Source organism: Sander vitreus, chromosome 2 (assembly GCF_031162955.1).
Source record: "Sander vitreus isolate 19-12246 chromosome 2, sanVit1, whole genome shotgun sequence".
Lineage (NCBI taxonomy): Eukaryota > Metazoa > Chordata > Actinopteri > Perciformes > Percidae > Sander > Sander vitreus.
This window is the reverse complement of record NC_135856.1, coordinates 31,661,300-31,689,100: the sequence shown is the minus strand read 5'-3', so window position 1 is coordinate 31,689,100 and position 27,801 is coordinate 31,661,300. Positions and strand designations below refer to the sequence as shown.

Below are 27,801 nucleotides of genomic sequence, written 5' to 3'. Positions count from 1 at the left end.
CCTGCTGGTATAGAGAGTTATGTCCTCTGCTGCAGGCGCAGAATGTATGTGCTAGTTTGCCGTTGCCTGTAGTCTTTGCAGTGTTTAAGTGCACCTTTTAGGCCAAGACACAGGCAACGTGAGGAGACGCAACAGTCTAGTTTGTCCCCAGTAGTTCTTTTATGTCGAGTTGGTGTGTGCAGGCTTTACGTGTGCCACTGGTTGTCAGAGTGTTTGCGGCTGACTTTTGCTCGTAGTTTCTGCAATGTGTCCCACAATGTTGGCTTTAGTTGGCCTTATCAGAGACCGTTCAGTTGATTCAGTATGTTGAATTGGCACATAAATGGAAGTATTATTTCTATCAGTCATGAAAGCATTGTACCCACCAAGGTGAGTCTGACAGAGTCCGATAGGGCAAGAAAGAGCTAGAAGATTATACATGTTGGAAACAAGTTTAGCCAGATTATCTAAACCACTTTATTTGGAGATGAAACCGAAAGCCAGTGTGCCTAAAATGCTGGTAATAATCCCTCAGTGCAGAGAAAAAGTGCATGCTTTGAAGAGAAGAAGTGAGGCGAGGTGAGGTGACAGGAAGCTTTGATCAGACAGCCTGGTGTGCCGGTGCCCAAAGAGAGCTGCAGCTGTCTCAGAGCTTTCAGCTCAACAACAACAACAACTATGTTATAGCGCGCTCCTACACTTCTGATTGGAGAGCGGAAGCGATCTAGAATACAATAATGTACGACTCTTATGCAATAAAACTTTCACGAGTGCGTTTGTTGATATGGGACTGCACACGAATAAAAAGTTATTATTCCCAAAATACATTTTGTTTTAACACAGCATTTATGCCTGTCTGTCAAATCGCCATTTAACACGAATACAGTCAAACACGGGTATAAAATATAGGTATCTGACAACAATGTCAATGACAACACGTGTAGCAGACCAGTGTGAAAAGAAAACTGAACACATAAAAAGTCTTCTCAAATGTCACGTTAGATCACAGTCTGAGGTGAAATACGTATAAAATGTAGGTCTGGGTATCGTTCAAAAATGTTCTATACTTGTACAGATACCAACACCGTGACTTCGATACCGGTTCCTAAACACTACTTTTTTCGATACCAATTTTATGAAACAAAAATAAAGTACAACATTACAGCGCAAATCGTTTGATTCATTTTTCAGCTCCTACTACCTAAGACGTCTCTGTGTAACGTCGTTTTCCCAGCGTGCCTCTACGACGTGTAACGTTAAACAGCCAATCAGCAGCATTATTAGATCTTGGTAGAAGCATCCTGCGTGCTGATTGGCTCACTGACGATGAGATTTACTCCATTAAGTATTGAAATTTGGTATTGAATGATGAGGCATTTTTCAATACTCGATACTTTAGAGGCATAATAATAATAATAACAACAACAACAACAACAACAATAATGTGAGGGTCCCCACCTGCTTGAGTCCCTGCAGACTCACTTCAGCTTCAGGATTTTATTTTACACATTGCATGTTACTGCTTCCTCCCTAAACACACCTCTCCACCTCAAGTCCTCTCTCCTCCCTCTACCCATTCCCCTGCACACTCAGTATAAAAAAAATTTCACTCACTCTCTGACTCTTTTGTTCACATCTGGTGTGGCAAGTCAAAATGCGGTCATCAATTGTATCTGTGTGTGAGGCTGCATGTGTGTGTGGGGGATTGGGTAAAGACGGTCTAATTGAAGGGATAAAAGAGAGTACAGAGAGATGGGTCAATTACTGCAGGAAATGGAGAGCAACTGTGTGTGTGTGTGTGTGTGTGTGTGTGTGTGTGTGTGTGTGTGTGTGTACATGCACAAAGGGGGGGGGAGGGTTTGGTTACTACTACTTACTATTACTTCCTTCCTACAGGGTCCCTTTTTACGCATCAATAAAACGCCTGAGCTGCTGAGCCATTCTCTGTCCCACCCCCAGTCTACCTTCTTTTAAACACCCCCCCCCCCCCCAAACACAAACATGTATAAGCTCTGTGTGAGCTGCTATAAGTGTGGTTCATGCTCTCCAACTAACCATCTTACCCACTCCGCCAAGCTCTGTACTGTAATAGCTGTAATAGCAAATTCACATCCACAAACTGGAGAACCACAATAGATGAAATCTGTGAAGCAAACCTTCACATATATACATTCTGTGACAACATGATGCTTTCAGTTCCTCATTAAAACACCCAGAAAGTTGGACTGCTGGCGTTGGAAAATAACATACATAAGTACAAAACAGCTCATATCAGCTATAGAATGTGAAATACAAACATCACAATTTACTTGACTTAAAAGGAATAGTTTTGTTCCAACATTTGGAACATTTTTATATATTTTTTTATATATTTTGTGGTGGCCACAGCTCTGTCGTGATAGGTCAGAGGGTGTCCATTGAATAAGGCTCAACAGACCGCTGAATTTGGTAAATTGGAGTCATCCTCCCCCTTTGGGAAACAGGTTGAGGTCTTGAAAGTAGGCAGGGACGCGGTGTGTGTGTGTGTGTGTGTGTGTGTGTGTGTGTGTGTGTGTGTGTGTGTGTGTGTGTGTGTGTCTGTGTCTGTCACGATTAGTATCTGTAACGTTGGTCTGTGTGCAGCCAAAAAAATGACTCAAAGTGCTCATATTATGCTTTTTGGCTTCTTCCCTTTCCTTTATTGTATCTTTTTTGTGCACGTTAAAGGTTTACAAAGTGAAAAAGCCCAAAGTCCACCCCAAAGAGACTTACCATCTCCAACAGAAAACACTGTTCACAAACTGCTCCAAACAGCTCTATTGTAGTCCAGCCTACACTTTGTAACACATGTTTGAATGCTCGTAGCTGCTAGCGTGGCACGCCATCATACTCTGCTTCTGACTGGCTAGTAGTCCTTACCTAGCTACTGAGCATGTGCGACTCCCAACAAAGATGGAACAGAAGTGAGATGCCTCACTCTGTAGCTAAAACAGAGAGCTCAACACACAGGGTGAAAAGAGGAGCTGCAGCGATGTGCAGTACAACAAATATATGGTGTTTTTTGAAAATGAAACCTTGTAAACCTATTCTGATATAACCTCTAAATACAATTATGAACCTGAAAATGAGCATAATATGAGCACTTTAATGTTGTGTATAAGATGTGTGTGTACGTGCACACACTGTACATGCAGGTGGATACTATGTTTTAGTGTAGAATTACACACAGTAGCACCGTGTGTGTGTGTGTGTGTGTGTGTGTGTGTGTGTAAGCGTGTCTGTGGACCAGTGTCTTTAGTAGACTTGTGGAAATCCTCTTAGCGTATGCTGCTTGAAGCTCAGAGTAACCCCTCTAATCCAGCATCGCATCAAGACAGACAGCAAAAGACCACAACCCAATGCGCGCGCACGCACACACACACCCACACGTCGGGTCTGTGTCAAATCGCTGATGAACAAACAGAGTGTTCTCACTCTAAATACCAAGAAGAGAGATGTCTACTGTACAGAAAGATCTTGATACCAGCACTAGTTTGAGCTTTTAGTGCTGCTGTCCAGAGACACTGAAGCACTGACAGTCTCTCGTTATGTCCTTCCTGCCCTCTTCGCATATTCTCTGCATCTCCCCGATAACCTGAACATCCGACCAAAAAGAAAAAGAAAAAAATCTTTCACTCTCTCCGCCTGCTCTCCATTCTGTTGCCAGGGCAACAGCGGCCATCTTGCCGTGCCCCATCTGTCTTGGGTACACATCACAGGCCGGTCATAAATGTGGAATGACAGTCAGAGAGGGAAAGCAGATAGGGCGAGACAGAGACAGAGATAGAGAGAGTCAAAGGAAGAGGAGAGGGAGACTGACCACGACAAAAAGATCCACAGATTGTCTCTCCAGGGTAAAAAGCAGGACTGGCCTTCTTGGCACAACCTCGTCTTTACCTGCTATCACCTTTTTCTGATATATGCTTATACAACACTGATCAACTGATCAACCTGCTCTTCTCTGATTAGGTCATTAGATCATTTAAACATTCTCTCTATCTATACAATGCTTCTTCAACATCTTCATTTGATAAATATCAAAATGTTTTTCTATAAAACCTGCTGTCAACCCAAGTTCTCAGACTGTCATCTTAATCTAAAACAAGAACTTTGCCAAAATAAAATACACTCAAAACTTGGCAATATCTTGATTTAAATAAGGAACTATCGGATACAAATAAACAACATAACAAATCTGACCAGACATTTAATGCCATCTTTCTGTAGCTTTTTATAAAATGTGATGGACACATTTAGGTCGAGACCTGGGCTGGGTTTAAAAAGCCAATTTTGTGATTCAAATGGATTTTCATTTGATTGAAAATCAATCTGTCTGTATCATCTGAAACTAGAAGACCTAAGGAATCTAGCTTGTTGGGAAGTGGGTTAAAAAACGTTCCAAAAATAGGCTACATAACCAGCTCTAACCAGCTCTACTTTTACCTGCCAACATCCTTGTTTAAATATCATGAAATAATACAACACATGATCACCTTCGGCATAAAAACTCTCAAAAGAACAAGCTCTCACTAATGTATTACACTTACCGGCTTTACGGTCATTTACAGAAGATAAGGGGAGAGAGATGGAAAATAAAATTACGCAAAGAGTCCTGCCAGACCAGACCAGACCGGACCGGACCAGACCAGACCAATGTGTTCCTGTTTACCTGCATGCAACCAAAGCCCGTTCAAACGTGATTGGTCAGCAGCGTGAAAGTTAGGAGCGCTAACTCTGAGTGACGGAGGAATCTCAGTCGACTGAACGGTCAGCTCTACAATTACTTCTTCTTCTTCCTTTTATGTGAACTGGTTCAGAAACAGCGTGACTCAAAGTAGCAAACACAAGTGCATTGTTGTACTTTGGAAGTTTTGGGCCTTAGATTTTGTTCACAGCTTACATTCTTCCGTTATTTACTTTTTTAGTCCCGCCACTCCATGGAAAACTCTCCTGGTGATCAATAGACCAGGGCTGCTGTGTACTCATTTACAATTCCCAAACCTCAGATGGACAATGGCTGCTGGAAACTTCACTTATCTCTGGATACCCAGACCCAGAGATCCTAGTTAGCAGTGACACACTGACCCCGACACACACACACACACACACACAAATGTTTGCATTTCAGAACCTTAGGAAATGGACAGTGGCCGACACAAACACACACGCCTATTGACTCGATAATAAAGCCGTAAAGTAGGCCATCTTTCACCTCAGGACTACGCCACTTCTCACAAATACAGATAGGATTGGAGATGAACACGTAACCGCGATCAGCTTCATGGGAAATTAAGAATCAATTCCACCTGTCTAGTAGCCTAGGCACACTATGACAGACACTCCACTTAGCACCAACTGCAATGTTTAATTTTAAATGAATGTAGCCTACTGGCAGTCTGGCACTGGGTGCTCAGTATCGGCGCCTATGACTGCTACAACCTGAGATCCACTACAATCAGTGCATTTACATGCACAGCAGTAACCGGGGCATGGTCTTACCATACGCTCTTGGTGTGGAATGGCAAGTGATGGAGGACGGAACAGAACCGCGGCGAAGCCGGAACGCAGCAAAGATGCGCATTGTGGAAAATCCGGGTTACAGGCTGTGTGTGGACTGGAACCTCAGTGCAACTGAACACAGTATTGGAGCCAGAATGGAGGCTGGGGTGACCTGATATGACCTGGAGCTCAGGGGGAAGTGACGAAGTGGTTTAACTCTGAGACACAATCCTCTCAGTGGTAAGAGCACATGACACACGACTGCAACAGAGGCTGCACACAGAGAGGCTAAAGGAAATATCAAGAAAGCAGGAAAGACATTTTAGAGGGATGAAAGAGAACAACATAAGGCAGAAGCTAAGAAGAAAAAAAAAAAAAGGAAAGAAGGGGATTAAAAAGACAAAAAAAAACAAAAACAAGACAACACTCAACACGCAAGAATGAAAAAAAAGCCAGGCCCAGGGAGAGTTAGAGAGAATAGTAAGTGTTGCTCCGGTCCTTCGCTGGGTTGGGTTTGAGTGTTGGGTTACGTGCACAAATACAAATGATGAGTCACTTTCTGAAACACACAGGCACGAGCTTGCATACATAGCTTTAAATATAGACTCATTACACTCAGATACACAGCAAGTCCAGCCCTCTCTCTGTCATCAGCTCAGCCTTTAGAGTCCTGACCAACACATCACGACAAATTAATGCCCTTTTTTTCTCCACTGCAACATTTCCATGACCTTTCTCCCAAAGTTCTGAGAGCAAAGAAAAACTTTCTTCTTTCTTTAAAGAGAACCAGAGACCCCCCCCACACACACACATATATACACACCACCATCCCTTTTCACTTCCCTCTGTGGCCCCGTGTGCACGTTCATGCACACGCCTAGGCCTGCTCTTTTTTAACATTTTCTCCGAATTTTTGTCATCTCAAAGAGCACTAATTACAGGCTTAAACATGCGGGTAACTGTAGAGTACACACACACACACACACACACATACGCACTCCCACCCTCCCAACTCACTCAGTAAGTGAACATAATTAGAGACTAGAGAAAGCTATGAATGAGTGGGGAGGTTGGAGTAGAGGAGATTAGAAGACATAAAAAAGTTCCTCTTAGGAGATGAAGATCAGGGAGGAACTTCACACTGAGCTCGTGCAGTTTTCACTTTTAGACCACAGTTTTCTTTGGAGTTAAAGCTTACAAATACGGATGGCTTTATTTATCCCCGAAAGGCAATTCAGTTTCTACAGTCCAACGAAACATATATATACACATTCATACTGCCAGTCATCAATGACAGAGGGAGCACAATAAAAAGGCATATGGGAAAGTGCGAGAGTCCCAAGTATACAACAGAAAAAATATTTCAATTGAGAACTAAATAAAGACGATTAAGTACGATAAAGAGAGACGAAATAAAATGATAAAATCTATAAAGTGCAGAGTGTATTGCACAGAAGAAATTACAATCCACCAATTTTACCAATTTGAGGTTTGCAGCTTAAAGGGATACTTCACCGATTAGCATTAAGCTTTGTATCCGTAGAAACCCGGTAGTATTTTCAAATGGCCGTGCTTCCCTCCCTCATGTCTTCCTGAGACCATAGAGCTCTGTATCGTGTGTCTTGAAAAAAGCCTCTGATGACGCAAAAATCGTCATTTAGCGTCATCGGAGGCATTTTTGGCCCGAGGCTATGGACTACAGCCATAGTACAGCCAGTTAGTTCCGCTTGTCTTCAACTCGCCCATAGGGGGTGGGACCTCACTCCCAGAATTTCAAAATAGTGTCAGCCATGTTAGCCAACAGGCTATTGCTCTGTGGAGAAAGCTGAGTAATTAATTAATACTTTAGTAGGCTAACCACGATGGCGGAAGATAGTTTTTTCAGCAGCAACCTTGCAATGATGTACATCGGAGATCGGAGAATATGCAGGAAACTTTATTACAGACGGAATACTCAACACACTACGCGAGCTTCACCTGCTAGCAGACCGCTAGCAGACCGCTAGCCGGAGAAGGGGACATCGAAAGCGGTGTGCGAGAAAGCGGAAACGCGGAACGAGGGCAGGAGTTCGAGCTAGGTGGAAAGCAAACGCTAGCCGGCCACCTCTCCCATCCATCCTGCTTGCAAATGTCCGCTCATTAGACAACAGACTGGACTACATCCAACTTCAACGAAACTCCCAGAGACTGCGGTGTTTTTGTTTTTGTGGAAACGTGGCTGAACAACAGTGTACCGGACTCCGCTATCCAGCTACCAGGCCTGCTAGCCTTCAGAGCAGATAGAGATGCTGCTTTGTAGGGTAAGACTCGTGGAGGTGGGCTGTGTTAACACGGACTGGTGCAGAAATGGGGCGCTTGTATCCAGCGACTGCTCACCGCTGGTGGAGTTTGTGACTGTTAAATGCCGACCATTCTACATTCCACGCAAATTCACGGCTGTGTTTATAGCCATCACTGAGCTCCAAAGCGCACATCCGGATGGACTATTTATTGTTGCTGGTGATTTCAACCACGCAAATCTCACCTCACGGTGAATAGTAACTGCACTTTATGTATAGTCTTTTTATATAATGTCGTTTTTATAAAATGTCATTTTTGTATAATGTCGTTTCTATAAAATGTTTTTATATATTTTAAATGTGTAATGCCACGGTGAAACGTTGTTTCGTTTCACTATATGGAGTGTATATGGTTGAAATGACAATAAAACCCACTTGACTCGACTGCACTCTGTAACCGTTAGGCGTGGCTTGGGAATGGCCTCGTAGGGAAGCGAAGCAAGTGCATTCTGGGAGTTGTTGTCTTTCATCCACATGAGCCAAAGACACATTTTCTGGCTTTCCTCGGTCTAGAAGGCACTCATTTCTAAAGAAATTCACATTTCTACTACATAAATGACCCAATTTAAATACATATTCATCTTTCCAGTGGTGAAATATCCCTTTAATTGCAGAGAAAATAAACAATTTGGAGTAACGGTTGGTCCTTTTGGGAGGCGGCAGCTGGCGCCATCCTGAAGGCATTAGTGTAAACTCACTGGACAAAATAATATGGTCAGGATTAATAATACGTTTCGATCTTGTGGAGAACACGTTTCTCCAACTTTTGCTTTGCTTTTACTCAGCGTCAACCAGGCTCGGACGGGACAATTCCCGGTGGCCTGGACTTCTCCTTGAGCGAGTCTTAGTTAGACACAATAACAAACAGACAGGATGAAGCGAAAGTTAAGGAAAAACGTCTTATTTCTCTTCAGGGCCCTTTCCATAATGTAGTCTTTTAATAACAATCTGAGCCTGTCCGTAGCAAAAACTGCACTTTTAGTGGACGTACATTGATGGTGCATAATTGCCCCATAGAGTTACATTGCAGCCCATATTACGGGCTCTAAATATCAATTTAGAATGTTGTTTTTTTTACGTTATCTTTGACTGTGGCTTATTTAGTCATGACTAAACGAAAGCACATTTTCAAGGGGCTTAAAAAGCCCTGAATTGAAATGGCTGAATTCAAAATGATTAGTTTCTTGATGGAAGTTGCTTGTTGCTTCAGCGTTTTGCAAAACCCACATGTATGGTCCCTTAAAGTGACAGTAGGTCTAAAGTGTACCAGGACTGAAAAACTCTCTCTCGGTTTATTAATGTCATTTACTTGATGCAGGTTTTATTTCCGGAACATAAACATGAAACTCTCAATTTTTTTCTAAATCTTTCAAAGTGGGGTTCCCAGCAAAAAGGGGAATAATTCCATCCTAAGTGACACACGGTAATGTCAGAATATATGATTATTTTGAACGTGGTTTTCATACACGTTCTGTAATAAAACATCTAAAAGCAAAAACCCTCAGATGGGGGACCCTGGGACAAAATCTCATCAAATGGGGGTCTGTGGTCTAATTTGTGTCAGTTAAGGGGTCCTTAAATTAGTTAAATAAGTTTGGGGAACCACAGGTCTAAACTTTCTTGCTGTTTACAACTTTTTGCAACTGTACATCATTAAACTGTCTGTCATGTCTGTCTGTTTGCGTTTCTCTCTCTCTATTTTTAGCGCTCTCTTTCGCAGATTAGGGGCCTATTTATAGACCCCCTTATGTTGTCCAATAAGAGGGCTCTTTGCGGCAGAATGGCAGCGTCACGATTCACATACCTCCCACTTGGCACTGGGCCCAACCTCCCTCCCTCTCTTTCTCTCCCCCCCCCCATCAAGTTCAAGCCACCCTCTCCCTCTACTCTTTAGCTTCCTCCTCCTTTCTCCCCCACCCACAGGGAGGCTCCTGGCACCAAGCCCACAGCTTCAGTGGAAACTTTACACACAGGAAAGAGCCTCACCTCAACAACCCCCCCCCCCCCACAGTGTGTTTAAAATTTCTATCCTACTTACAAAAAGTGTCTGTAAAGACAAAACATCTACACTGAGCTACCTAGACATACTAAAATAGCCATGCCTTAAACTGCATGGCATTCATAAACACCACACTCCCCTGGTATACTGAGACATATGCAGACAGACATACAGATGGACCAATAGGATCTTTTTCTTCTTCTTCTTCTTAACTTTTTCCCCTTTTAAAAAGAGGACATTACATAACTCTCCAAACACTTCCTCTCTAAGCCGAGAGCACTCTGGCGTTTTATCTCTCACACACACACACACACACACACACACACACACACACAAGAAGCAGACAGGCAGCCTGTTCGGCGTTCTGCATCACAGTCACTATGACAACGGCGGGAGAACAATCCACAAAAACAGCCACTTGGGAGGAGGGGGGGAAGAGAGGGGGAGAGAGACAGAGAGAGAGAGAGAGAGAGAGAGAGAGAGAGAGAGAGAGAGAGAGAGGGAGAGAGAAAGACAGACAGACAGACAGAGAGAGAGACAGACAGACAATGAGGGAGCGAGAGAGGGAGCGTGAGAGAGACAGACAAAGAGAGAGAAAAAGGGAGGGGGGGGGGGAGGCTAATGGGAAGCTCATGTGTACGTGCAGCTGTACCAACTCGGGCTCCGTGCCATTTCTTTGCCGGATCCCCAAGTCTGTTTCCTTTACCTGCCCTCTGCAGGAAAGAAAGAATCTCACAAACAGTGGAGTCACATTTCATTTTCCATTTCTTTGTGGTTTTTCCATGACTTTGTCTAACAGAGTCACGAATAAACATGGTCACCCAGAAAACAACACTAAATGAAAATGCTGCCATTGCCTCTCTACCTTCAATTCCTACTGATCAATTACACTAGATTCTGGAAGATTAGGTCACTCACATTCTGTAAAACGTTTCTACAGTACAAACCTCAACTGCATCGTTTTGATGCTTGGGGCATTCAAGTCTGATAATCAGTGCAGATTATGCTGCAGAATGAAAAGACTCCAGATCAGGGACTGTGGGTGCAGTCAAAGACGATGGCAGGTACAGAATGTCACTGAGCCCATTTTGGCTGAAGAGATAAGGCTGAACAAATCATGCCATGGTACTGCACCTACACTACAGGGTCTTTGGGGTTTCTGTCAATCAATAAAGTGCTACAGTGTAGTTTCCTGTAAGTTTTCAGAAACTCATCTACGCATGTTCAACGACCTCGCCAACCTTCTCTCCCAGCATCATCGTCTCACTTCCAGTAGTCTATATCCACGATGTTCCACCGTACCAGACGGAAATTCCGCCGTATTTCACTCATTTCGGCCGGATATCCGTTGTCTTGGGCTTTCTTTGTGTTGGCATTTTAAACTCCGGTGGATTTATGAGGACTAGGGTTAACCTTTTTTTTCCAGATCTCTGCAGGGTACAGCTAGCTAGACTATCTGTCCAATCGGAGTTTTCTGTTGCACGACTAAAACAACTATTGAACGTACACATTCCACCAAAACAAGTTCCTTCCCGAGGCTATTGTGCAGCGGCACCGTTGCTCTGTACGTCGCTTAGCGCCCCCCAAAACGATTGTGATTGGTTTAAAGAAATGCCAATAAACCAGAGCACGTTTTTCTCCCATCCCGAAATGCTGTGTGGGAGACTACGCTCCCAGTACTGCTAGATACATTAGCGGCCACTTCCATTGCAATCCCCAACAGCATCAGTTTTGCTCCCCGTCACAGTGTGAATGTAAATGTGTTAACTAATGACATGAATGTACAACACAGGTAATCTAGTTTTTGCAGTGATCCTATGACAGACAACATTATAAATCAGCTGCAGCAACACCTCAACAGTGATGTGGAATTAGGCATTGTCCAAACTGAAACCTGATCATGATAATGGCAAGAATCAAAAGGAACTAGATGAGAAAGAACCAGAGGTCACTCTCAACTTCCACTCACAAAGAAATTTGACCACAGTTAGAGGTGGGTGATATGGATGCGTCTCTTATTATGTTATGTGTAATTATATACTGCAAAAACGAATAGATGTTGTGATATAGTAGATTTTCTGGAAAATCAATTGGGAACCTCTTGGATGAAACAAGACTAAAGCGGGATTTCTGCTTCTGCGGGGGCTCCACGCAGAGCTTACGCCGTAGTCTACGTAAGTGGCCTGAGGTTTATACTTGTGCGCTGGTGTCTGCGTCGTTCTAGCATATCTCTTTAAGAGAATAGCAGAGCCGGCATGTGTGTATGCTGGGGAGTGTGTGGTAGAGCGAGTGAGAGAGTGACAGCGATTAGCTTCGGAGCGAGTACCGACTCTAGAGGCGTAGGCGGAGAAACAAAGTCCAATCACCGTGTAGTTTCAGTTTTTCAGGCTACGGCACAGGCTACAGGGTAGGGTCCGTAGCTACACGTACGTGCAGTATACAGAGTGTATTTCTGAACGCTGCTTCACATTTGTGACTGCTCGTCAGAAACCACAGCAATGTAGTATGTAGTCTGAACGGCCCTCGCTAGGTAGTGGGGGTGGGGACCCTTTTTTGCGACAACTTTTAAAAACTATTATTTTTCCTAGAATCGATATTTTTTTTTCAGTACAGCTGATGACGACTACTTCATATCCAATTCTAGCAAAACAGAGCGAAAGCAGAAAATGCAGAAAAAAGAACTTCTTTACAAATGAAATGTGATGTGCATTCTTCTGAGAAAACCATACGTTTTTTAGAAATGTCTCATGATATATTGTCTCTAGAAGTGCATTATTCAACGCAATACTTCTAGAATCACAATTAAATGAAAATCCCAATACAAATCTAACACAGCACCCATGTGACCAAATCGGGACAAAAGCAGACGGTCCCAGCCCTACCAGGAAGGCGTTGAAAAGTCCTGTCACCTAAGCTACAAGGTCTATTTCCCAGAGCCTGATTTAAAGTAAGAGAATCTCTCTTTGTCTGTTTCTGTCTGCACACAGAAAGCAGCTTACATTTGCAAAGCCCATATTGTTGTTTTTCCAAAAACCCGTTTGCTTAGCGCACAGGTGTAATGAACTGGAAAAGCAATGGTGCATAAAATACACTGTTAATGTTCCAAAATATTTAGTGCATGTGCATAAAAAAGATTAGGACTTTTCCGTCTCTCCAGGGACCGCCATTGGCTGACAGTTAGGATCCTCGAGGGGCTCTCTCTCTTATGTTTTGTGCAGCAGTCATTAAGTATCCATTAAAAAACTCAATGGCTCCTTAACTGTCAACAAGCCAAAAATAAAAACAAGAAACCACACTTGCCATTTTCATGAACAGGGGAAAGTGACAATAACAAAGTTTGAAAGGAGCATGATCACTGTGCATGCTGCATTTTCAAACGGTTACAACTTTTCACAAACGAAAGACTTTTAAGGCATTATCACTAAAGGTTTTAGCTTTGCTTCAAGCTGCTAACTCCACAAAGCTTACTTGATAAAAAAAATATATAAAATAATAATCACACCACGTCTGACCCAAATCTGCTCATATTCTTTAGGGAAATGTAGTTTTTCCTTGGCTATTTTTTGCTACTCTGCACTCATCTGGTGAGTTCCAGTGCTTTGCATGATACTCTGAAGTGAACGGTTTGTGACAGGAGAACGTAGGGGAAACATCTGCCGATCTTGTCTCCTCAGTAGAGTCCACAGTCTCTGCTGGAAGAGAAAGCAAGGCAGAGATAGAGATAGAGATAGAGATAGAGAGAGAGAGAGCGAGAGGGGAAAGGAAAGAGTGAGAGAGAGCAGAGAGCAGAGGTTGAGAAAACATTGTGATATCCAAAGGCTGGCAGGCAGATAGACCGAGTTGAGGAGAGGGGATGAAAAAGTGAAACTGAAAGGTGAAGCGGAAAAAAAAAAAAGGTGTCAAGAAGAACACGAAGCAGAGAAGCAGAGTAAAGTCAGGGCACATAAAGTGGAAGAGATAACAGAGACAGACTAGGAGACGCTGAGACAAAAAGAAACGTCCTCAGTGACATAGATACCGATTGTTAATTGGTCCAAACTGAAATAAAAATCTTCAGGATAAACCATACTACTACCAAGTGTCATATTTATCATTATTGAACCACACAATAACATGTAAGGCAGCTCCACCACAGTCCAGCATGGTCACTATTTCTAGCAGGACTGCAGCTCCGTTTACATTCTCTGCATCGCAATCATGGCAGAGCAGTTGGAAATGTCAAAGGTCTTTATTAAAGCGCTTTCTTTCCGAGAGTTGGATGAGAAGGACTATACCACTCTCATGTCTGTTCTTTAAATATGAAGCTACAGCCAGCCGCTGGTTAGCTTTGCTTGGCATAAAGACTGGAAGCCTGCGGAAGCATCTAGCTTGGTTCTTTCCCAAGGTTATAAAATCAACCTACCAGCATCTCTAAACGCTCACTAACTAACATTTGCATGTTTGTACTGATTAAACACACAAATAACATGATCATTAGATTAGTGGCCCCTTTGCTTTATGTCGTCCCCTCACTCTCTCTCTCTCTCTCCCCCCATTTGCTGTCCTGGCGTCGCATATGGCAAATTCTATATATTTCATTCTACACTGTCAGGTAAGTGCTTAAGATTAAGGACATTTTGTGGCCGGGTTAGCTCAGTTGGTAGAGTGGGCGCACATATAGAGGTTTACTCCTCGACGCAGCAGCCGCGGGTTCGACTCCGACCTGCGGCCCTTTACTGCATGTCATTCGCCTTCTCTCTCTCCCCTTTCATGTCTTCATCTGTCCTGTGGAATTAAAGGCCTAAAATGCCCCAAAAAAAATAAGCTTTAAAAAATAAAAAGATTAAGGACATTTCAAGGGAAATAAAATTCTCTTGTACCGATCTGCTATAGTCATATATACTTATAGTGTCTAATTTTAGAAATTATAGTAGAATTGCTGTAATTCAATCAAATAACAAAAAATATATATAAAAGGTGTCGAATATCAGTACAGCTATTGGTAAAATCCTTATAACCCAAGCCTTAGGAGAGAGTGCAGAAAGTGAGCGTGGTTTTGAAAAGAGCAGCTGGCGTGTTTCTTTGGTTGCGATCGTTGTTGCTGCTATTTTAGGAAGCGTTCAGGAAGTGATCTGCAGACAGGCTGCTGACGGAGTGTTCAGCTCAACCAAACACAGCTCAACTCATCACCACCAACCAAAACAGGTACAACTGAATGGAGCGCGGAGGCACAATAACCACGAGGGAGCTCCATTTGTTCTGCTGTTATTAGTAAAGCAGTGCAGCACTAGCAGCTTATGGCAGACACCGATCATGGACTGGATTGGATTCAGTTTCAGTAAGAGTGTGAGATGTCGGTTATCCCTCGCTGGTTTTCAATTTGACAGATTTGACCTTTTTCCTCCACACAACAACCTCGAGAAGCAATCACCACAATCTACAGGACCACAAGGCATTATACTCTCGATGACGAAGCACATGGTTGAAAGCTTCCTGGTTGTGCCAGCGTCCTGAGGAAGGCTAAAAACAAAACCAAGGATGTGTGGCAGTCATAATTCGGGGGCAAGGTCTTGTGTTTGACAATTCAATGTCTACTTGCGTTTTCCAACTGCATCTCCATCCCTCAACAGAATTTGCTTATCGAACGGACATCAGATGAAATTGAAAAAGTAAAAGTAAACGGACCCTGAGTTAGGATATTATCTACGGTTTCCAAAGGTAGCAAAGCAGCAATTTAAGGATCACCACAAACTGATACGTTATGGCCTGTGTGAGGCAAAATAAATCAGCTGTCACCGACAACCTTATGCACCTTAGAGGTTTTTTTTTTCTCCAACCAGATGTGTTGGCTCCAGGTGTAGTTTCGGGCAATATTAAGAGCAGGGCTTAATTTGAGCCGGAACATGTTCCGGCACCTCCGACGTTGGATCAGGAACCTTTTTTATTGGATCCGGCACCTCCTGTGTCACCATGAAAAATGAATCGCCTAAATGAAAAAATTAAAATTACTTTGTTTGTGTAGTGTTCAATGTTGTTATCTGTCGTGTTAGTCTTTATTCCCCATTGAAGTTCCACAAAAATCTCGTGTTTGCATTTTCGATGCGTTTTGAGGTGAATTTTCAGGGTGAGACAGAGGGGGGGGGGGGGAGGGACGGAGGGAGGGGAGGCACTTCAACAGCGCGGCGCTGCACTTCAAGTGACACAGGCGCTTGTGGTGGTTGAGATTGCTGTTAGAGCCTCGTTTCACTCAGGGGAAAAATGTCAAAAAGACAACAAAGTTTGCTTAACTTTTTCAAATACGCTGGCCAGTCGGATCCCAAACAAGCAAAAACCGTTACGGTCGATCAAGAATGTGGAGACCACGGTGGGCTTTTTGGTTAATTTAATTGTCCGATGGATAATTGCTGCTTGTGACAACGATTGTTGCAGTGTATTTTATTGATTTTTTTTACATTTCGTACCCATGCAGTGCATGTTCTGAAATAAAAAAATAAACATTGCCCTGATTTTTTTAGTCAGAGAAGCTACGTAGGCAGTGTCATTTTTTGTACCATACCTAAAGATTGGCATGGTTTTATTTGCATTGAGAGTTGATTTTATGGAAAGTACCCCATGCCAATCTCTAGGTATGGTGAAGGGGATGTGATGATGTGGGGCTATTTTAATTCCAAAAGGCAGAGGGAACTTTATCAGGATGCATAGTATCCTGGATCCATGAAATAACTGGCCTTTAAAAATAAAAATCTGCCTGCCTCTATGGGAATTTAACATAGGGGTGTACTTACTTATGCCCCCTGTATTTTAAGGAAGAACATTTATTTATTTACAATACATTATTCATTCACAAAGACAATTGGTGTCCTTAAAGGTTGGATTTTTCCTCATTTTTTTAATTAAGGCATTAAGATCAATTTCCAAAAGATGATTTTTTTGTATTCCTCTTTTTAGTCAACTTTAGCATGGGTGTCCTAATTTTTTCACATGACTGTATAGATGTAACGGATTGTGTTAAATGGGCTCACGTATCGTCTTGGTCGCAGGCCCCCTGAATTGAATCAAAATGAAATCGTATCGTAGCAGACTTTGTGATATCAGTAAATATTGCATCGTTGTGCAAAGAATCGATACAACCCTAGTTAGCAGACAAGTGGCATAGCAACCAATGTCGCTAACTGTCTGTCCACACAGTTAATATCCTCCCCCTCACTGTTCTGCTCTGCCCCGCTGTGTCCTCGCTCAATTTTTTCCTCCGTATTGCCCTCTGCAGTATTATCAGATAATGTGGGTTTTTGTTCCCTCCTGCACTGCAGCCTCAATTACCCCGGCTGCTGCACTAATGGCTGTAGATGCAGCTGAGGGCCTCACACACACAGACACACACACACACACACACACACACACACACGCGCAAACATGCATAAAAAATTCATGACACCGGCTCAAAGGTGCTGGGGGTCTGGCCAGCCCGAGGAAGAACAACAAATGTCATTTAAGAAAAGGAGGGAAGAAGTAGACAATAGCGGTCTCGACACTTCGGGCAATATGACAGAAAAACACAGTATTCCCACGAATACAGATACATGTGTGCACGCTAATTGTATGACGAATCATTGAGTTAAGTTCAAACAGACCTGTTACCCATGACCCAAAGATATCCGTGTGTGTGCGTTTGTGTGTGTGTACAGATCTGTTGGTATAAAGTAACAGCCGGTGTGTGTGTGTGTGTGTGTGTGTGTGTTAGGTAATTCCCTCTTAGAGCTGGATTTCTCCCCACCACCGACCTGCACTGAAAGAGCTTTAGAGCGCTATGCCTGCTAGCTGAGACTGAACCAGGGATCACTGGAGACAAGGGGCAAAGAGAGGGAGGGAGGGAGGGAGGGACGGAGGGATGGATGGATCGGCTGAGAGGAAAGAAAGAAAAGCACAGGCGGGTGTGAATGAATGATCGAAAGGAAAGTAGGGAGGGAAGGTTACGAAGAGGAAAAACGAAAGCTCGGATGGAGGAAGGTCGCCATGTGGACGGGTGGATGTAGAAATGAAGGGGAGAGGAGGAAGGATGGAGGGGGGGTCATAAGATTCAGTTCAAGAAAATGATTTTTCAGAGGGATGGTTTTTTTTAATGGATCCTGATTGACCCTGAGTTTAAAACAGACAAACGGGAAGGTCACAGGAAGGTCACTGGGTTGTTGCCTGGCACCAGCAGGAAGTTGAAAAGTGTCCGCAAAGAGGAGGAAATAGGTCCTCGGTGCTCTTTTACAGTATTTGCATAAAGGAGACACAAAGTCATGTTGATAAGAGGTGCATGAGTTTTGCTCAAATGGAGCACAAAGAAATTCTAGGATTCCATAAAGAGCTTTAGTCTTAGCAGGAAAAGGAATCGCACAGATCACGACAGAAAAGATTGGGTTTTCTTTATTAAACCACATCACAACCAGCACTACAACCAGTGCTGGAAAGTAACTAAGTACATTTACTTACTTACTTAATGTTCTGCTACTTTATACTTCTACTACACTACATTCCAGATGGAAATACTGTACTTTTAAAAAGGTAAATACAAACTGGACAATTGCCCTTTTAACTTACATTGTAGCTTGTTTCACTGACTGCCGACTGCAGAAATCTTGTCTAATACTGAACCAATGTCAAAGATTGTTGTTCCCGTCAGTCACTTAGGCTTGTTTTATGGTTCAGCGGAGGCTCCACGCAGAGCTTTCGCCGTAGCCTACGTAAGTGGCCTGATGTTTATACTTGTGCGCAGGCGTGTGCGTCGAGCCGGCATTCGTGTGTGTGTGTGTGTGTGTGGGGAGTGGGTGATAGAGCGAGGGAGAAGTGAGAGAGTGACGGCGATTAGCTCCGGAGCGAGTACCGACTCTAGAGTCACAGTGAGAGAAACTAATGGCGTTTATCCCACTACATTTTACCTGCTTGACTCAGCTCGGCCCGACCGCAGTGCCCCTTCCTCCTTTTTCCATTGCAGATTTAGTACCGCCTCATGCGTGAGGCGAGCGTGGCTGATAAAAGTGGTGGTGGAAAAGTGAACCCTCTCCTTGATTTTACATTACATTACATGTCATTTAGCTGACGCTTTTATCCAAAGCGACTTACAATTAAGTGCATTCAACCTTGAAGGAGCAAACTCCAGACAACAAGTAGTAAGTGCAAGTACATTAGCTTTAAATAGGTAATGCTACAAAGAGCCATATGAAAGTGCAGCATCAAGAAAAAAACAATATATATATATATATATATATATATATATTTTTTTTCTTCTTCTTTGATTTCATGTTGTTTATGGAGAAGGAGAAGGAGAACCAGGGAAGGGAGGAAATGCAACGCTACCCAGCCACGGCCGAGCCACGTGCGTCGCTGCGACGTGTAGTTAAATATTTTCGAGAGGTGCACGTCAGGCTACGGCGTAGGGTCCGGCGTAGACGCAGAGGGGTCTGTGGGGGTACGCCATCGATTCGACGCACAACCATAAAACGGCCTTTAGACACAAAAACATAGGAAAATAGGGTCCAGGTTGAAAAATACCAAAGTCATCCTTTAAATGTTAAGTAGGAAAATACAACACAGTTGTCAGGAGGTGAGAAGATTTAAAAAAAAAAAAAAAAAGCCCATGAAAAGGCCTTCTGCCATACTATTGAACCATTACTGGATTATGTAAGTCTACACTTGTAAGTATGTGCATGACCTTTATTTTAAACAGCTTTACTTTCACGTATATAAAACTAACTGTTGCTCCAACAGCTTAAACGGAGGGAATACTGCTTGCTCGCTTATTCAAGGGTCTGTGCTAAACGTGTGTGTGTGTGTGTGTGTGTGTGTGTGTGTGTGTGTTCCTGTAGAACATGTGAACGAGCGTGGGTGGAAGGGAATGTGGTTGCAGCCGCTCCAAATCAAAAACATCCACACTTTGTGCGTGTGTGTGTGTGTGTAGGGACTGAGGGTCAAGGGTGAGAAGAAGCACAAGAAGAAGAAGTAACAAAAGACTGAATAAAGTGCACATGAGCGCAGAAAAGATTACAAAAAAAGGGAATAAAGACTTGGAAAGAGGTAGTCCATTAAAAAAAAAACAAAGGGAGTCGGTGGAATAAGCATGTAATGAGTCAAGCACAGCATGCCTGTGATGTCACGGGTGTATGTCGACGTCACACGCTGCGTGTGCATGTAGGGGCTGGTGAGTGTCAGCAACGTGCCAGCTCAGTGGTTTAAATTTAGCACTTGGGCAACAGTCCCAGCTGACATTAACAATGCTTTAGCCAACAAGACCAATCTACGCTACATTAGCGCTGTGCTAGTGCCGAAACCAGAGTAGTGGTGAACAGAGGGAGGGAGGAGAGGAAGGGATGGAGAGAGGGAAGGCCTAAGATTCATGAAAACTCAGCCGCCCACACTCTGACTTCTGCTGCCAAGAGCTGAGCCGGACAACAGTTTGTGTGAGTGTGTGTCTGTGTGTGTGTGTGAGAGACATTCCTCAGCGAGGTGGATGCCAAGGAGCGAGCAGAGCTGAAGACAGACTGTCCCGAGCTACTGTGTTTTAGTGAAACTAACGAGCCCCTCGCTGTGCACCTCGGCCGCACAGCTGTAAACTTGTTAGCGATTAGGTAATCAGATCTGACTGGATGTTTTGCCAGAAAGTACAGGTCACAATTTGGGTTTTAAGCAACATCGTGTGGCACGTTGGTTCAGAGACACGTGCCTGTTAACTCAAAAGGGTCACGAGTTCGATCTTCGCAACAGCCCGTGTGCGATAACAAAGAAACCTGCCTGCTTAGAGAAAACAGTGAAAACACGACAGCTACTGGTGAACATGGTTCTGTAGTTTGTCTATGCCCTTAGGCAAGTAGCCAAAAGTAGACAACGTCACATCACGTTAAGATATTGAATACAGCCACAATGAAGCTTGACAGCAGACCTCTTTTCAGCAACAAAAAAACGTTAACAAATTCTGGTGTCACTCACTCAGTATCAGCACGCACGTCTCATTTTTAGACTCAGAAACTTTATCAGAACTTATGAATCATATAAAAAGAAAAACAAAGCAAGAAAACACAAATCTCTAACAACAATGACCTCAACAGGCCCAAATGCAACACAGACAGAAAATGTGTTGTGTCTTGTGGTGCGACTCGGTTTTCACCATCCCTAATTCTCTCTCGACGCACACGTGATGAACAAGCTCATACCGGTTTCCTGTGGGTTGTCAAATGTCTGGATAGATGTGGGCCATTATAGCGTTTTCATACAATATTGGGTGACACTTGGCCACAATAACTCTTGACTGTTTTGAAAACTACAGCAAAACCATTCGCCGCCATCGTCCATCATAGCGACCAGTATGATTTGATTTACCTGAATGTGCTGCCCATATATTAACTTGCTTTGGGAAATATAATACTGCCTTCTGAGACTGGGAATTTACATTTACCTCTAAAGCCTTGCTTATACTCGCGCAAGACACCGTTGCACAGGCCTCCCCAGATGGTGCGCGTTGTTTTCTTGCAGTATTCTCCGAAACACCAGGGGACGTGCAAACAAAATATTCAGTGAAGAAGCAGTAACTCAGTGTTTGTTACCGGCAAAACGCCAAAGACGCAACTCCTCAATGCCCAGTAGGAATTGTAATTAATTGTAAACTCATATCTCATAATATTCTTTAGCGTACTTTATCTTCTTTATTAGGGATCGACCGATACAGGTTTTTCAAGGCCGATACCGATTATTAGTAGTTAAAGTGATGGTTCGGAGTAATTTCACCCTAGGCTGCTTTGCACCTTGACCTCAAGCCAAACAACCCCCCATAAGCTTTTTTTCCCTTGTTATAACGTTGGTCGGGTTAGCATTATCAGCTGGTTAGCTTAGTGCAGGCACTAATGGATCCACGTTTGTATCTCGTAAATTACCTAACTAATAATGCCCGGAATGATACCAAACTTCTACAGTAGTACAAATAGTTTCTGTACTTACAAAACGAGGCATTAAAAAGTTTGTAACTACACCAGAGGTATGTAGTAGTAGTATGTAAGTACTGCGCGATTGGTATCTAGCTAGCAATACAAGATTATTGAAGAATGATTTCTCTGGTTATTTCTGGTGTCCTAATGACTGAGTGGTCCAGTCCATTTGAGATTGGACCGCCAACTATGAGAGTCATGATGATTAAAACTCATGCTGAGCCGTTGCACTGCAGAAAGAAAACCATTTCACCTTTAAGGGAAGGATGAGCTGATGTCCCCTCCTCAAATGTGGCCCAACAAACCTATCAGTGCACAAATATTGGCCTTGCATTTAACACCATAATGCATTCAAATTTTAAAAAAAAGGCAAGGACTGAGTCGATGCTAATTTATGAATACAATGTATCAATATCATGTGAACATCAAAGTGTTGTGTTCTCTTGCTTCGTGTTGTCTTCCATATCAATAATCTCTTACAGGAAACAACACACGCAACTTACAAGAGTATACATGCATACTGTGCAGCGCAAGGTTTATGGCCGTGCAGCCTTTACGCAGACACCCCATGGAGTTTAAACAGACACATGTGCACATGCATGTCCGCCCCGCTGTATAGTTGGTTCTTAAAAGGGGCAGTTTACGCCAAAAACAAAAATACATATATTTTTCCTCTTACCTGTAGTGCTATTTATCAGTCTAGATTGTTTTGGTGCGAGTTGCCCAGTGTTGGAGATAACCGCCGTAGAGACGTCTGCCTTCTCTCGGATATAATGGAACTAGATGGCACTCGGCATGTGGTGCTCAAAGCGCCAAAAACAAAAAGATCATGTTGGCGGGTGTAATTCCGTAGAAAGAAAATTGTTGCTACATGAAACTGCTCGCAGCCAGGTCTCTGGCTTCTCTTGAGTAACCGGGTCATGATTTCTGGAACACTGCTGTTGACTTTTTCAAATGCATTTTTTTGGGGCTGTGAGCAACACAAGCCGAGTGTCATCTACTTCCATTGTGTTTGAGTGAAGGCAGACATCTCTACGGCCGATATCTCCAACACTGGGCAACTCGCACCAAAACAATCTAGAGTGATAATGAGCACTATAGGTAAGAAGGGGAAAAAAAATATGTATTTTTGCGTTTTGGGTAAACTGTCCCTTTAAGGTGTTATGTACCTTTTATGACATGGATATTTCAGATTCATAACCTGTCATAGAGTCCGTTTTGTTGTAGGTTTAATGAGAAGTTAAAAAATCTGTGGTAAATTATTAAATTAGTAAGGTTTATCAGTTTGGTGAGTGTGAATCTTGTGTTGATGTGGAAGCCACTGTTGAGGACCACTTTATAAGTATGAGAGGGGTGTGTGTGTGTGTGTGTGTGTGTGTGTGTGTGTGTGTGTGTGTGTGTGTGTGTGTGTGTGTGTGTGTGTGTGTGTGTGTGTGCCCGGGCCATGGACAGAAAGCCAACAGCACGCCATCAATATCCCCAAAGGAACTATAATTATCGGCTTTTACAAAGTGCCTGTAAGTTGGACACCGTCTGTTTGGTTCTTAACCATTATATGACCCGTCTTTGCCACTGCCATAACTTGGCATTTGGTGAGCAACAATCCAGAGTGTATACAGTGTCAAGAGTGCAGACGTTCTTAATTTGTAAATGAATCATTGACTATCTCGGTGTTAGTGCAATGTGATACACGGTTGCTGGCAGAAAGCGTTGAGGTGGCCTGTTGTTTCGCAAGCAACCCTCTCATTATCAAAAAATTACACGTTTGGAAGTGTCCATTTTGTGAAAGTGAATATCAGCCATGACTGTGTCCGACCTCCCTCTGGCTGTATGTGAAAATATCACACCCCAGGTACCCTTTATCAGTGGCTAATGCTTTGAACGTTTTGTAGTTCACTACTATACTCCTTGAATGATCTCAAGGAAATGGTGGGAAAGACAGAACAAGCTCCCAGTGTCTTCTTTCCCTTTCTCAATAATAGTTTGCCTATGAACACAAACACACGCTTTCCATAATTATAGGCTTGCCCCTGCAACGATGTGGGTGTGTCTGAGAACCATTAGACCAGAGCGCAGTGTACTGGGATGCATATGACAATACCAAATGCTCAAGAATATCACACTTCAAATGGTGTGGACCATGGAATAATCGGCCATAGCTGAATAACCAATTTGTCAAACACTGTCTTGCTGCTTTCATCTCCTTTAAAACACACTGATTCTCATCTATTTCCTTTTTGTACATTGTGGACATTCCTGACATTCTTCAAACGGACAATTGCCATATTGGCACGGCAAACCAACCAGTACAACAGCACACACACTTCGCAGTCAAAAAGAGTCCATTTGTGTCACTTCAGCCTAATATTATCAAGTCTTCATGTAGTATACAACTGATTCATGGCATGAAATATTTGCCACTGTACTCTTCTTTTAGGCGTAGGGGAAACTGCCTTCAAACACATCTTCTCAACACAGAATACTACCAAAAACAGTCTGTACCATAACCCCTACAGATTGTTTGTGGGGTGCATGTGTATGCGATGTGTAGTAACATTAACAGCGTACTTGGCTTTCCTAGAATGCCTGCCTGCTTCTGTAATGACTACATACAGCCATCTAGCTGCAGCTCTGCTCCTCAGAGGAAAAACGGGAGAGGGATTGCAGACTATTTCTCTCATTTCCTTTCATCTCCTTACAATGCATGCCTCAACAATGCCAAGAATTTACAATGTACGGGCACTAACACCAAGCTCTCTGTAATTTAGCTAGTTAATGCTGTGCATATGCATTTGAGGTGCCACCATTAGTGACTGAGAGAGAGGATGAGAGGGACAGAGCAGTCACTGTGTCTTTAAGCAGTAATCCCTTCATTCTCGGAGCATTTGTTGCCGGCCATCTAATGGGCGGTTCGGTTTAATGTCCACAAGGGCCACTGGGAGGTCCTGCACTATTAAAATCACTGCTGCGCTCTCAAGCTGTAGCTGGTCAGGCTTGCGTGGCTCCTAAATAACGACTGAGGCTGTCTCCGAAATTAAAGACATTCTGATTTTGCATTTCAAAAGGAAGGAGGAACTGGGCTCATTGCAGCAACAAAAGGGACAACAATGTTGACATTCCTGCCATGTATCCTTTGGTTTTTTTCTAAAAGGAAACTGGAGCTTGCCCACAAGAGATTTGGTGGTGTGAACGGGGGATACTACACAGTTTGCCGGTGTCCGACAGCCAAACATCAGGACATTTTCTTTGTAAATACACAATCCGATTATTTAAAAGATCTGATCTGCAGACGTGCTCAGCAATTTAAAACAAAAAAACAAGATACTGAACAATCCTCCATATGTTACCACTGCCCCCTACCAACAGAAAACCACTGTAGCATTCCAATAAAATCTACTGCGAGTTTATATTGACTCTATTGGAGTCAGTACAGCACCTATAATTACTAACGCATCACTGCATTATTTTTTTACAAGGACATGCAGTTTTGTGATAGAAGTAGAGCCTCCGTGTGAAATATGTAACAGGATCAATGTATTATTACAGTGAAGCTCCACAGTCAATTATGAATGAATCTCCAAAAGTTACTTTCAGTTTGAAAATGTTCAGTAACTATGTGGCAGTCATCTGAAGTATTTTTTAAGTGTAATGGTAGGGTACTTTTAGTGAGGAGGTGGCTGTGATTAGGCATTTGCAAAACTGTGTGGACTGGGATGTTGATTTTGAGAATATGTCAAAGGTTACAGAGCAGGCTGGCGCATAAACTGCTACTGATGAGTGCAAGGAAGCAATGTTGCAACTTAAATGCTGACTGTGTTGCAGACCAATTGTCAACCAATAGCAAAGAACAAGAAAGGAGAAGTTGTTTTCATGCAACAAAAAAGCAGTCATCCTCCAGAAGTTAGTTAGAAGTTTCTGAGGTGAAAATCTTAACTTTCCAATTAGCAGTACCATCAGGCTTTCTTTGAGCATAAAGCAGCACTGATATTGCAAAAGATCAGATATCAACTGACTTGTCATTTCCGAATCATGCAGCATTCAAGTCCTAGCAGCCTGTTTTCTTCAAGGAGGGGCTGGATTTCTTTGTAAACAAAAGCACTAGTTGGCACTCTGGTTTGAAAAGGTGAAGTGTGTGTGTGTGTGTGTGTGTGTGTGTGTGTGTGTGTGTGTGTGTGTGTGTGTTTCCAAAGCAATTGCCAGAGCTCAGTGAGGGTGTTTTCAACAAGTTTTCACAGTGGTGAACAAGTAGCCTAGTAGTTGGTAGGCTACAGCAGCTTGCTTGATGGGGGTCCAAGAGTTTTGGGGACAGAGAGATGGAGGGGAAATGAAAGACAGAGTGTATACTGAAGTGTATGCTGTGGTTATGTGTGAGTGAGGGGGTGTCTCGGGGTAGTCTTGGCCGTGATTGAGAGCTCGTCCTTACCGCTATTAGCGTGTTATTCCTCTGTTCCGTGGAGGAGGCAGAGTCCGGGTCCGGTTGCTTGCTCTGCGGCTGCTTGCTGCTGCCGCCGGACGACTTCTTGGCCCTCTGCTCCAGACTCCGCTGGTATAGGCTGACCGTCTCCCTCCGCTCTATCTCCAGCTGCTCGGCGTGCGCTTGCTGGTACCTGTTCTCGCAGTTTACGTGGTGTCTCCGGCAGCCCTCTATCCGCTGCCTCAGCCTCTCCACGACCGTGCTGTGCTTAGGTATGCCCACCGCCCCGGCGGCCACCACGCTCCCGGCGGCCGGGTTCATGCTGTTGTTGATGCAGATACTGCCGTTGGGTCCGGCAGCGGGGGAGGCGAAGTCCCCCATCACTAGGCCGAGTGGCTGCTATTTTGGAAGAACTTTTCTCCCCGTCAAGCTCACCGCCACCACCGCCACCTCCTCCCCCGGCCACCTCCACCTCCACCACCTAGTGTCCTCTCCCTCTCTGTCCTCTCCGGCGAAGGGTCCCAAGCAGCCGGACAGCGGACGGAATGTACGACCGAAAACAGCCGCGGAAGCGAGCAACAACCGGGGAGGTTTAAAGGGCTTCGAGCCTAGTAGTCATATGGTTAAGGGGTCGCAAGTGAACGTTTCTTCTTCCCTCCTCGGCACTGTTTCCAAACAAACCGCTCCCGAAAACACAAATAACACCCAGCCTAGAGTAAGACCGAGCAAACCCCAAACTGAATTAAACAATAAAGCCGCTGCCACGCTGCTAACAACAACCCCGCTGAAGAAAAAAAACAATACCGTATAGGTATGAACGTTAGCATGAACTCTACGGTCATATACACACAAACCGTCCCACTGAGGGGCAGCAGCGGCAGCAGCAGCAACAGTCCACTCGCCGTTTTACGGTGTCGTCCTTTGAGAAAAAGTTTTGCTGCCTGAACCGAACGGGCTCCGGAGTTTCCCAGTGAACTTGCATCTCATATGGTTTTGGTTTGAAAGAAATCCCGGTGAAGATGTTGTTGAGGTACGGGAAAGAGCACAAGCGCCCTCGGTAGTCCGGTTGTGAGGCAACGAGAGTAGCCCAGACGGCACAAAACGCGGATATGGGAAGCAGTGGCGGAAGTCTGTAGTCACTGGCTGCCGCCTGCCACCATCACAATAATCAGGTCCGCTTCTCCACCATGCCAGCGGAGTGATATCAGGACAGGAGTTGAGTAAAAACCAGCTAGAGGCTGTGAGGAGCCCGCTGATGGACACTTGTAAAACTCGGAGTGGAATCCAGAGTGTTAACCCGGAGAGGACCGGACTGGTCCCACCTACGACCTGTGTTGTTTTCATAGGTTACACAAAAACAATCAGTTTGCCATTGTTGTAAATGGGTCAACTAGCTAGCTAGTTAGCAAAATAACTAGCTAATTTCCTTATTACAATGTTCCTTACAGGGGTCTGACTTATATAAAAGGATAAACCTGTTTTTTGTTTGTTTGTTTGTTTGTTTTTACAAACAAATAAAACCATATAATGTAGCATAAAGATAGCGATATACAGAGATGCTAACAGAGGCCCATTTAGGCAATCGTTAATTACAGTACGAATTAAATAATGGGC

The 27,801-nt window shown here is 43.7% G+C and overlaps 1 protein-coding gene across 1 annotated transcript in view; it reads right to left on the bottom strand.

Moving 5' to 3' along the window:
* The window catches only part of maml3 (mastermind-like transcriptional coactivator 3), a 113,094-nt gene extending 85,696 nt beyond the window's left edge, over window positions 1-27,398 (bottom strand). The window contains exon 1 of the mRNA XM_078266096.1: window positions 26,197-27,398. Coding sequence (XP_078122222.1) covers window positions 26,197-26,568 — 372 coding nt within the window. The 5' untranslated portion in view covers window positions 26,569-27,398. The remainder of the gene's footprint in view (window positions 1-26,196) is intronic.
* Window positions 27,399-27,801: the final 403 nt, after the last annotated feature.